Raw genomic sequence first — 13,686 nt, 5'->3', positions numbered from 1 at the left:
GCAAAGTACAGACGTGTCAAGGTATAAGTTTTTAATAGCCATACGGTCGAGCTATCAAGCAGGAATAAAAATCCTACAGCACACACTCCAATCGCGTGACTTCTACCGATTTTATAACCGGTCTGGTTTAATTCACATATTTGGCCTGAAGTCGTACAAGAGATATAATTCTGTGTGGTAAAAAGAACGATCAGGTATTTAGTTTTCGGTTCCTTTCATCGCTCTCTTCGATTGAACAGGTATACGTCAACATCTCTAATTCTCAGTGTAGTCGAAGTAATGGTGACAATTTTGATCACTACGATAAAATTTTCAAAAGCTTCAACACTTGTCGTATAATTAGTATGACTTTCTAATTCATATATCCCAATTCGGTTTGAAAAAAGTGTTTTTTTTTTACAGTATGCAAATTCAAATTGTCATTATTCTGCAATATCCACTAAGCCCTACAGTTTTTAAACTCGAAACGATGACCTGGCTTACAGTGCACAGACGCGCGCACACACGCACATACAAATACAAATACAAACACTTCGGAGTACGTGTGCTGGTTGTTAGATGGTGTCTCGGGCCGACCGTCTTTGCCTCGTAATCTCTCCTTAAGCAGCTTATCTGTACCTACCCTTAATCCGATAACACATGGAAATACTACTACGTTCTGTCACGAACGACGCTACGCGTACGACTCGCCAAGCAGACAGATAGGTAAATTTGAAACGTATAAAACCAGCTTATAGATTTTTTTTTCAAGGGGGGACAAAGTTTTTCAGAAGTTTTTCAAAGTGCCACGAAACCCCGTGATCGGTATGACTCGTGCAGCATTTTACCGTGGTAAAGACAGAATTAGAAATACCACAGGGGTGTAAATAAATTGTTAAATCCACAATACATCGGCCGCGAGTTAATTCGCACACTTAATACCACTCTGCGTTGATGCATTGCTAATGAATGATCAAACGGGTATCGATGTACTAACCTGGCGATGTACGTTATCGATCAGCCTTTAAGGTATTATATGTATACGAAGCAGCGTCGTTACGTGGTTCAATTTGAATTTTAATAGCCTCTAAACGAGTAGCTTTCATGCACCAGTCCCGTGCGAAAAAGCTTTGCCGGTGCCGCGTCTAAATCGATGAGTCTCGAAATATGGGGTGGTTTTACCCGTGTATTAATAACGCCGGCTTAAAGCCGGAAGACTACGGCCGGTGTGCCGTCTCTTTCCGCCCGTTATTGCTGTATTCCCGTTTCGCTTACGCCTCAAAGAGGGAAGCCTTTCATCTCGACAACACCGGCTTGACACCGTGTTAATATACCTCCACTAACCCTCGTCGTCTTTACGCCGTTTGCAGGTACGTGGTGACGAACTGTGCTCGCAAAGAAACCCGAGATCCACTAATTTTTGACGCTTCATTCCTTTGCAGCTCTGGAGATTTGTTAACAGATGATACGAGGATGCAACAAAAACGACTTGTTTGGGGGTAGATTTCTATGAAACTCGCTGCGTAACCGTGAAAAAATAAATTTTCATGGTTTTCACGTCACATTACGATCGATTGGAATTGCAATAAATTTGGCATGTACGGAATTTATTCGTGATTTTAGGGACACGATATACAGACGGTCTATTACAACTTGAAAGAGGCATTATAATGCAATGCTCAATCCATGAAAATTACCTTCATGCTTTACACAAATATTTGCACGCGCGCATGCAATTCATCACCCGGATATTTCGAGGCATTCTAAAGCCTCGCAAACTCTGTGCATGCGAGTGTAAGATACGTGATATAACATATGTTCGAATTTTATTGCACAAAAAATATTATACATCTATATTCCTCAATCAAATTTACGCGGCTTTGAACGATTTTTCCGAAATAACTGTGCATTTGATGTATTAAAAAGAGTACTGTTATTCGGAAAAAATTGCAAGTTCGACATTGACTGCATATATCAGGGGAATCAGCTCAATATTACAATATCTTTAAATAAACATTTAAAAGTATAAAAACAAAAACAGAAACGAGGATGTAAAAAAAGTGCTGATCATGAATCAGGGGACGTACAATTTCAGGATGAATCACATATTATGGATTAAACGAAACGGTGCCTGAAGCAGAACCAAGGGTTCGAATCGATTTGAACTCCGTCATTGCGTTATTGTTTCTATGCGTCGATACTACCGTGAGCCAATGGCAACGCGTGTATCAATATCTCGGAGAAGATGAAGGCAGTAATGCATTTTTCCTCATATTTCCTGTGTAGGCAAAAGCAGTGGTGTATGTGACGCGAATGGATGTCTGCAGCTAGCAGCCGACCCTCCATAAAGACCGAACCAAAATTGGCTCCGGCGTCACGTAACTGGAAAACTACCCTTGCACGAGAAAATTGACGCGCCTTACTATTTTCTCATTGCATCAGCCAGATTCCCATATATGTACACAAGGAATTCACGTACCACCGTAAGTATGCATCGAAGTACTAGCGTGCCGTAATGTAAAGTTAAGGGTGAACCGAACCAGAACCAAATTAAACCCCGCCGTCTGCGACATTGCGATATAAGTTTTATCCACCGAACGGATAGCTGACGGTCGATAATCCGGTTTCAAGTATAAATTCCTTTTTCTTTTATCCTAGCTATTCAGTCTGTTTACTTTCAGATAATCCGAATCTTTTCAATTCATGTTTTCGCTTAGTTCTATAAATTTGTCACCTCGTTTGGCTTCTTTCCTTCTTTTCCTTCCTGCATGTTTAATATTCAGTGTTACAATAGGTTAGAATTTTTAAATTCCATTTAAACTGTTTTAAGAATATATGTATATATACATATATCAAAATGAAGAGTTTTTCGACGAAATAAGGGCAGAGTGCTTACTTGAAAATGGAGTACGGACCCAGCAAGCGAGTGGAGCGAAATTACATTTCATATTCGGAGTTGTTCATGGTGAAACTCAATGAGGGGGAACGATGGCGAGGCTCTATAGGACGGGACAAAAGATACCTGTAACCTGAATCCAAAGAGACTGGCCTTATTTTTTCAAGAATATTGCGGGGAGCGAGTGCGAGAACTATAACCGACTTGGGCGAGGCCTCTTGAATAATTCAAAATTTGTTGGTTTCCTTTCGCATATTCTAGCTAATCTGAATAAAATTTGCTACGCGCTTGATCGTAAAACAAGGTCTGCTCGCGTTTCGTTTCGTATATATGCAGCGAGCTTTGCTGAACGGTTGGTATATAATATAATTTCGACGTAGCTAAGGAACGTACATACATAGGTAAAATTAATTTTCCCTGCACGCTAGTTTCGTCGCCAAAGAAGACATGGAAGGTCTGAACATCGCGGAGATTGCCGTCTCAAACTTACACTTTTAGCTTGCAGGAAATTAAAAAGCTCATTTTGCACCGAAGTATGAAAGATGGTTTTCAAACTTTCAAGTATGTACATAATCATCAAACTGCAAATTGATTCCTGTGAAAAGACACACTCAGGTTGTATCACGAAAAAATTAGTTTGGCTAGAGCTTGGAAACGGTGAACCAACTTCCGGAAAGAAATTTAAAGACTATTGAAGACACTCATCCACTGCACATTTTGTTGAATTATTCGATTACATATTCATTTAATATTAATGAATAACAACTCATCAACACAAATCAGCCGACATAAATTTTTGGTAACATAAATATATTTTGAAATAAAGCGTACTCAGTTTATTAAATCATAGAACGTGTATTAATTTTGTACAAGTTGTTTTTTCATTTAATTGAATAGTTCAATAATAATTCAAATCAGACCATCTATACAAATGAAACTAACTGTGATACGTTTGAACTTTTTTTAATTCCATACAGAGTGGAAAATGTTCTTCATTCAAGAGATTAGAATCTCCTCATAGAAATGATTAGAATTATCCAATGCACACGTATAACGGGCAGCTAAAATTGGCCGATATTGGAAAGGTGGAATCTCAGCGGGCGATGGATATATGAAAGTTTCGGAATGGTTCGCCAGGGGCAAGTTGACGCAGGGTTAAATTGGCAGTGTTCCGAAGCTTTGGTAATTAATCGAGGGTCTCGCAATTTGGTCCGGCCCTACACGTCGTTCCCTTCCGTTTCATACGCCCATCGACCATCCGGCAATCGGCCGCGCCGGACGGAGTTCAGGGGTGGCAAACGATAACGAAGACCGGGCCGCGAATCAATCTCCAGAGAGATTCGTCTGCTTGTTACCGCGGCTCGATATGTGAAATATACCTAGTTGCTGATAATCTCGTCCTGTAACTAGAATACGCAACGTGTATTTGCGAAACGGGCTAAAAAATTGGATACAACCGCGCGTCGGAATTTGCCGGTTCAAATTTCACTCCCTTGTGAATTTCGGCGAAATATTTTAACGAGTCTTGTCCGCGATTAAATTTTAGAAATTCTCTACGTACCTCGCTTCTGTGACCCCTGAGGTTATAGTTCGTTCGAAGAGGCAGCTCGGCAGCTCTGGTTCTGCAATGCGAAGTGGTAAAAGTCACCCCCACCAGTCCCCTCGCGTTTCCCGTAGCCAGCCAACCTTCTTGGTAATAATTTGTCCGGTTCAGCTTCCATCCTTCGTCCTGCAATAATTAAAAGCAAAGAAAATAAACTACCGCAGTTTTACGTCGCGATGCCGTTCCAACTGTGATAATTAACTTTGCCAATCTTGTTTTCCTTATCAACTCCACTTTTTCCTTTCCTCTTTACAGCGAAAACCAACAAGATGGAAGAAACCAATTGATAATAAATTATAAACAAAGCGCCCCGTATTCTATCTTTATCTCTTCTTTTCGTTTACGGGGTGCAATACTAATGGACGATCGATTTGTTTACTCAATGTCAGTCGGGAGTTACTAGCTAAAGTGCATCGCGTATCGTATGACTCTACTGGCGGCGTTAATTGAGGTGCGTATTCTAAGTACACATCGGCGTTATGTTCCGTTTGTTATTCGATGAGATACGTTAGTCGGGCACTATTGGGCTCGAATAACGAACCCTTACTTATCACCGTTGTAATGAAATCACTCTGCAGTACCCCAGCAACCTTTTTTTTCACAACTTTCTCGTCGCCGCTCAACTCCACTTCATTCTGATCCAATTATTTCGTCATATTATTATTCCAATCACGTTGTATGTCGCTAACGAGGCAAATAGAAGGACGTAACGCGGGCGGGAAAAATTAAGACTATACGAGGCACCGAAGAAACTGAGCCAAAATTCAGCCTTCAAAGCGTGCGGATAATATTATACAGTAAAAAATATTGCTCTTCCTCTTTATAACACCCGATACTTTCTCACATAAAAAAGTTCCTCTAACACCTCCGTTCGAGTGTTAATTTCAATCAAACAACCGCAAAGATGAAAATTATATTCGTTGACCAAGTTTTTAGTTTTGTTAGCATTCAGAGTTAGGAAAATATTTTTATCCTAAAATTACGGAGACAAATTCTTAATTGTCTTTAATACGAGAAGGAAAGAAAAAAAAACAACAAGACTCTGCTAGTCGACTCTCACCTTTAACGTGACATTTTCATTTCAACCGACATTATTTGCCTCGTTCGTTTCAAATTTCACGGTCAGAGGATTGAGAATTAGAACCAACGTGGTATCTCAACAATTTCATTACGTTTCTCTTCTCGTCTTCTTGTCTCTTCGCTTGAGGGCTGTGTGTGTGTGTGTGTGTGTGTGTTAGTGTTATAATAAAATTGGAAAATATAGTTTTATCATTTCTTCACCGCGGGTAACAGTCGGGGAGGATTCCAAATTCATGCGAAGCATATTTCACGAACATACTGCTTGCGTCGGATTCCATATTCGCGAGTAGAAATCTGATCATGATCAGGTTGAAATCAGGCATGCCTCCTTAATTCACACTCGACGTGGCCCTGATCAGGACCGCCACAGACATTCCTTACCAAGACGTGTCTGATGTGGCCGTCAGGTTAATATCAGGCACGTCTGCGTAGGGTAAAATCGTACGAAACATCGTTTTACAATTTATAATTATTTTAAGTATCTTCCTAACCTTCCGCCCTCATCCTGCTGTGACAAGCGCCTGATAAGGCCCTGATGCAGTTCTTACCAACACCTGATCAGGGCCTGGCCATCTTAACTGAACTCAGCCTGATCAGGGCATCCCAGAACGGTTCGTTACATATCTGGTCAGGTCCTGATCAGGTAGCCCGACGTGCACTTGATCAGGCGGTAAGGCAAGCCTGATCATGGCCTGATCTGAACCTGATGAAAATTTCTACTTAAGATTACCTCTACTTTCGGGCACTCGAAGGTACCTTAATTAAACTTGGAAATCCTCGGTTCTTGTAGTGCTTCGAAGACTAATAATTTCACCGTAGAAGTGAATTTTTCGTGCAGTTGGATGTGAATGATTGATTTTTCAAGCCTTAGGGGAAAATCTCGTTTCAAACGATTTTTACAATTGATAATTTATGGCTTCTTTTCACCTTCTGTTACTCGACTGGACTTCCGAATCCGCGATACCATGTTCCTCCATTTCTGGATGGATTTGAATTTCAATCCCATTTCTTCGGAGATTGATATTGAATATAGTCGTAATAGAAAAGAAAAACTAAACTAACGCTGTACGTTACAAGGTAATCAGCTAATACTGTCTCTTAAGGGTAATTTATTACCACTTCAAGGTATATCTTTTGCAACTTTTTATCCCTGAAGAATATGACGAAGAAGAAAATGAAACTTGCAACCATCAATTCAGGATCAGAAAATGTACAACATTCTATTGATCCCGTAAATGTCTACAAGATCTTTGAAACCAATTATAAAAATCTATCAGAATTAACAACATAGGTATAATTTATGAATTTCATTACTATTTTCAAATGTCTTGACTGTGTGAAACGAATCACCTATTTGGTGGTCTATACCAATATACATATTGTGGTACGATTCCGGACCTGCAGAATGCTAGTACGGAATAATGAAATGGGAAATTTATACGTAGCATAGAAGCCAGGAAATTTTTCATCTCGCGCCAATAAAATAAAGCTTCAGTTGAATGGAATAGAATAGTCTCAGACATTCAAATTTTTCAAATTCCTTCTCAGTATTCAATTATTATATTCTTGTATTTTAATTATTCTCCTTATGAATTTCGAATTTATCATTCTGATACCCAGAAGAAGTGAAAGAGACTGGGAATCGATGTCTAGCACATCGCTAACTTAACCAATTACACGCTAATTAAGCAGAAACCGTCAGGTGCATGACACAAAATGTTACATATCGCAAAAGGACACGGAAGCTTCCGCCTCACTTGCTTTGCATTAAGTACAACCCCGCCTGACATACCGTAAATAAAATAATTATAGGCTGGTGAATGCGGTCGTTTTGAATGGGCTGAAGAATACAGCAGCCGGTGTCATGAAGGCTTTTATGCTCTCTCATTGCCCGTTTCAATTCCCGATGGGCTCTCCAATTTCTGCAGACGGGTTAATTTCACTATAGGCACTCACTTAATAATCATTTCACACGCATTACTCGGGTTTGGCTGAACTCGGCATTCTCGCTGGCTCCCTACCAACACTGGCGACAGATTCAACGGAAATTGAAGCAGACTCAAGTACCCGTATTCCGAGGGTTGGGGATCTGGTGTGAATCTCGCAAGGATGCAGATGGAATGGACGGAGATATGAACCTGAACCTGAACCTGAACCTGAGAGATTGCGGAGGTCTTTCACGACTGGAATAAAGAAAATAGAGACAGGAAAAATATATGTCTCCACGAGAATCGGGTAAAAATATTACTAGACACAAGAGGTATCAGGATTCGCAGATTAATTCGGCGTAAATTTAATTACTCAAATTCGTGATCTTCGACGTCATGCATCTAATTTTTTGCAGATATTACAGTACTCGGTTGATCCGACCAAACAAGTATTTCCCCGGTAGGATTTCTCATATGCCAAAGTGCAATTTGAAGAATTGAACATCCACCGTCGGAAGTACTCCCATTTTCATATTTCGCTATGCACAATGACAATGCACCAGAATTGTAGGGCAACCTGAGCACAAATACAAGTACAGTTGTGTGCCTTGGATGCAATGCACATGCAGGCGTAGTGTGTGCATGGAACTCTAGCGAGTCGTTGAACCCTCATAAAGGTTGAATCCGACGGTGGTGGTGCCGCCATCCTCGAAAGCACTACACGCAAGAAATATCAGAAAATTGCACCCTCTGTTCCCGAGTTAATTCTGGTGCATAGGTGAAGTGCCGTGAAAAGTTAATGAACCAAGCGTGATCGTAAGTTACAAATTGTCTGAAATGAATTAATGAAACATTCATATGCCGTAGAAATTTTGAATATTTTCACATAGACTTCTGTAGTACCTATAATAATAACTTCGTATAGAAGTGGCAAATGAGATGTTACACAGCTGGAATGAGGAAATAACGAGCAGAAAAACTGTACAAATCCCAGAGGTTTTTTTAATTTAGTGTAAATTCGTAAGCTGGTGAGAAGGCATCGTACGTAGTAACTCGAGTAAGGGATAATGCGAAAAGTATGCCTTACTACGAACCGTCGAGTTCAAGCGACTGGAGTAGGTACCCGAATAAAGAATACTTATCGTTAATCAAAAGCAACGGCGTAAAAATTTCGCACCCCGCAAAGAGCCTCTTCTCCACTTCTAATAGGATCAGCAAAGGAGACTAACTCTTGCGTGAGCAAAGTGGTCACGTGGCTTAGCTTGGATCCCCCCTCGAATAGCAGCGCGGTACTCTCGTCTGGCTAACACCGCACCTCATGTGTCGACGTCTCGTGCATACGCGTGCTTGTAATTACTGCTTCTACTCAACCTTTAGAAAAACACCTACCTAGTAGCGTGAGCCTATAGGGCAGTGACCTGTGGAAAGGAGACACTTCTTTCCTGGAATATCTGCAGGTGAATCGAGGGATGAAAAAGATCACAGCGAATCTGATCACCAGAAGCGTTTCGAAGAGCGGGGAATTCGTCTGATATAATGATGTGAAATTAGCCGGAAAAATTCACACGCCTCAAGTGGTGCTCATAAACTTTGATTATTTATATGCATATGATCGTTATATCTATCTAACGAACCTTTGTTAAACAGACTTAGCTGGATAAGTTACTGGAAAACGGACTCTGTAAATTGTTGTACCCTTACACTCATGATGACTGAAATTCTCTTCCTAAATAGACTGCAGTAGCGCGCAAAGTAATGAGCAAAATTGTTTGAACATTGTGTTTATCTCACTTCCGCTTGAACTTCGCACTTCAGGTGCATTCAAGAAACTTCAACGCCAACGTGCACGGATAAGATCAGACTGTACCTGTCAAATGTTTTATTCACAACGCATTTTTGGAAGCTACTTATGGTTACTTTTTATCTCATTGAAACCAGTAATCTATGTATATTTGAAAAAATGCGCTGACTGATTTTTCACTCTTAATCAGTTAGTTCGTTGACTACGAGCCACGGCTAGGTTGGCTTCCATTTAGTTGGGAAAAGACTCTGCAGTATTTGTTCATCCTCGTACAGGGCACATGATTTGCGACCCAGAGTCACCTCGGTGTGACGTATTATGTTTTTGTATGTATGTGTGCACAAAATTCTCAGATACGCCTTGATATAATATACGGAAATACTAGTGCAGGTAGACATTCACCTCAATTGGCTATAAACTACCCTCGCATTTTATTACTCGTCAAACACACAGACCGTTGATCGTATACTGCGATATTCTACGAGGGTTTATTTCCAGCACTAACCTCACAATCAGGTGTACGGTTCCAATCGGATTTTTGTTGATCCGACGCAACAATGACTTGTGCTCGTGGTCTTATCACGGTATTTGGATTTTGAATTGCCACAATTTTTTATCACAGAATTCAGAATGAGTATTGTCATTGCTTAATTATTTGTATTACTATGGGAAGGTTACATGAACAATTACCGATTTTCAGCTACGTATATGTATTTTATTTTCGAGTCTAGACGCACTTCAAAGCAGAATCGTGACGAAAGTATTATTTCGATAAAAAATTTCGCGGACAAGCCGTACACCCTAGCTCTAGTAAAGAACAGCTTTATAGTTAGGCAATTGCCTTTCTCAACGATCCCAGACTCGCTTCAAACCCCCAACTTCAATATGAGCCTCTCATACAATGTATAGACAGAGATCACGTCGCTGAAAAACTTCTCACGCCATTCTACGCTACATTCATACTTCCAATGGGTTTTTCGATTGTAATAACACTCACGGTATAAAATTTTTGTGCTAAACTTCTTTTCAAGTGTCTACCATAGGCAGCAACTGTTTGTCTACTTGGTTTGTAATTGCGACGTATAAAACGGGTCGAGCTATGTATACTTCAATTTCAATTACACATTATTACAATTCTGAGTGAAATTCTGACGATAAACAAGTCGTTTCGATAAATAATTAGAACGTTATTTTCCAGCTACTTTTCAATTTCATTTCCAAGATGTTGAATAAATTTTCTTAGGCAACGTAGTTAATTGAAGCTTATCTTTCTTTATAACAATAAATGTTTTTTCTCCAGCCCTTGTACAGCAGCTGCTAACGAGTTCTCATATATTTCTAAAATAACTTACCATATAACACTGTTGTGTAACAAAACAGAACCGCGCTGCCTTGGCGCAAGTTATGATACTCTGACGCGTGACCAAAAGAAAAATATTCATAGCGCGACCAAATTAATTATTGACGGTTGAGAAGAGTCGGAAATTATGCGCTTGAGACTTGTACAGTCATAGAATGTTTTTATGATTATAAAGTGTACAGTGCACTAAATTTTATACAATGTTCAATAACAACAATTATAAAATACAATTTCGAGGAATCCGGCATTCGAAAAAGTGACGCAGCGTTCTAACAGCATCTTGCGTGATAAAGCATGATCGTGAAGCATGGATTCAGATTGACTTTGGAAGGGGAAACTTGAGTTGGCGGGGATATAATAGAGAATCCGGATCAACGAGTATTGAATTTATCGACTTGCGTGACGTTCAGGGAATCTGATTCTTGGCTTTAATCGCCCGCAATGCGTGATCTGCAAAGGGAGCTCTAGTGCTCCTGCTTACAGTGAGATAAATTTTATACGGATTCTCAAGCCATGCTTGGATGCACCACAATGTTCCGCGATAACTCATACCTATGCACACTGAAAACGCCGTGCATTTCAGTGAACATACACAAGTGGCGGATTTGACGCGATATGAAAGGAGCAGAATACAATTGTTGCGGACTAACACTGAAGCTTATGCAAATATGGCTTGTTGTTAATACTCAAAATTCGGCCACCTGATACTCGCGAATAATGACCATTGTGGCTTATACGATTTGCGGTAGATCTACCTACACTACCGTATCAAGCTGTGGTAAGTAGTAATGTTGTGATGCGGTCAGCCACTTGAATAGACCGCTGAACGAAGTTTACTTTCAGACACACAAATCGATCAGTGATTTGATTCGGTAAATTAAACCTGCTTCGGTGACCTGACATTTCGTGCTTATCTAAGAGTCATTCAGTCACTTCCTTGAAGGCTGGCATTAGTTTGAAGTACTTCGATTAGATCAGAGGGTGGCGTCTGCACCTCGATCCGTGTATCATAGTATATTATATTCTTGAGGCATTTTCAGTACGCAAATATGTCCTTAAACTGGAGCAAACATACAAAGCGCTCGTTCATGTCTGCGATACGTGCGACTATGTTTATTGTACCGCTTATAGCGTGGAGAATGTTCCGTGCCTTTTGTACCAGCTACCGTGGCTCAATATTTCGTACCTGTCAACAGACATGCAAGCAATCACTTTCCATAATACCGTATACATATGTATTTGTATCAAATAGCTCAAGTTTAGATAGTTCGAATAGCTGGCAGCTTATAACTTCAATCGATTTGTGCCAAACTCAGCCGCTACTAAAACTTGTCCAACAACTCGATATGTAAACAAATACTGAAGCTAAGGCTTGATTTTGTCAAAGTGGAAAAAAATTTTGGACGAAATACTGGTTCAAGATGATAAAATACTTCTATGACGGGTAATCATAAGCAGTACAATTTACTATCTGTAATGAAATGTACAAACATCTCAAAACTTGAGAACAAAAACTGTGTAATGGCTTTAAGTTATAAACAACGTAGTTTGCCTCAATAAAAATCTCTATACGTTTTGATTTTTTAAGCTTATATTGTATAATGCCTCTCTAAATTACTAGTTCCTAATTTACTGAATTCTCAGAGTGTAATGGCACTATCACCCCATCTGTTAAACAGTTCTCCAAAGCTGGTCTCTATATTCATATATGAATATAGTATCTCAAAAATTATTTCTCTTCTCCAGGTAAAATGTGACTCCTGTTTAGTTCAACAAGCATCAGGATATACCGACGATTTGAACTGATGCTAGTTATCGCTGTAAGCGTTTTACCTCATGGACTTTCTGCTTTATTCATTTCCTTTTTACGGCTCTCTTTTAACGAGGGGCATGAAAGAAAAAAAAATAGCTCAAGTAAGCCATTTCTTTCCGCGATAGAGATATCGATCGGCAGTCAAGCTGGGAGTGTCAAGTAACAATGAGCTTCCGTCTCTCTGAGTGCTATCTGGTGAGCCAAAGAGAGTGAAATAGTTGGACTGGATATTCGAATACGACGTTTCAAAGCGGGCGAGTTCAAACGGCGGTATATTCGAGCGAAATAGTTCACTATGTAGATTCCCTTCACCGTAGTCTGAAACTATTAACCATCGTCGCCGCTTGTTGAAGTAGGATCCTTCGACTAAGTGCTGTGAGTACAAATACTTGGAAAGATATCTACGAATTAGCATACTGTGCCTAGACATCAGTCTTGGTAGAAAGCGACAGAATAATTATCTGGATCCGTATCGATATCACGTGACTTTATACTATTTACCAGGCTAAGTTCATTCTGCTGGATGCCTTATATTCAGTGATAAACTGTGCTGTTCAAAGACCATAAATGTGAACGGAACTCTCTTCCATGAAGAGCATCTGATGAAGACATCGTACGTTTAACTTCAAGTCATATCGAGATGTACGCTTGAGCAAAATTAATACCAATGTCTCTGTATCCCTGCATTCACTCGCCGCATCTTTATCTTGTTTCCCTTCGGAGCTAATCTCACGGCAGATTAACAGAGATGAAGGATGCCACAAATCTGACTTCGTCACACGCAGCTGTTTCCCCAAATGGTGGTTGCTGAGCTGGTATATCGCCTGATCAACGAGTCCTAACTACTCTGGAAAGGTTCGGACAGCTGCTTCAGTTATTATTAATTGTTCTCAAGTACGGATAGAAATCCAGTAATAATAACTGGGATAAAGTCTGCAAAAATTGCCCAACTCTGTAGATTAACTTCAGATGTGGCGTATTTTTGGATGGTCACGATACAGAATTTTTTGTAAATAAAACTTGAGGCCCTCTCAAGAAGGTCCATTCATTGCAAGATGGTTTACCGCCAAATTGCTGTCAACCTAGCCGCCTAGAGCTATAGTAATTACTACACTATCTTGTGAATTTGTGCTCTCAGGCATACGGTTTATATTCTATGAGTTTGTCAGATTGATTAATGGAACTTGGACTGCGTTTCATCATCTACAAAACTGTTTCAGTAGACA

General features: G+C 40.0%; 1 protein-coding gene across 5 annotated transcripts in view; it reads right to left on the bottom strand.

Annotated features, from left to right (window-relative positions):
* The window catches only part of LOC124406647 (tubby-related protein 4), a 44,364-nt gene that overhangs the window by 23,914 nt on the left and 6,764 nt on the right, over positions 1-13,686 (bottom strand). For all 5 annotated transcript variants that reach the window (XR_006929252.1, XM_046882131.1, XM_046882130.1 and 2 more), the window contains exon 2: positions 4,437-4,604. Coding sequence is in view for 4 of the 5 variants with exons in the window: in XM_046882131.1 (XP_046738087.1) it covers positions 4,437-4,604 (168 nt within the window). In the remaining variant the exon portion in view is untranslated. The remainder of the gene's footprint in view (positions 1-4,436; positions 4,605-13,686) is intronic.

Source organism: Diprion similis, chromosome 6, assembly GCF_021155765.1.
Source record: "Diprion similis isolate iyDipSimi1 chromosome 6, iyDipSimi1.1, whole genome shotgun sequence".
Classification (NCBI taxonomy): Eukaryota; Metazoa; Arthropoda; class Insecta; order Hymenoptera; family Diprionidae; genus Diprion; species Diprion similis.
Note: the sequence above shows the minus strand (reverse complement) of the source record. Positions and strands in the feature narration are given on the sequence as shown.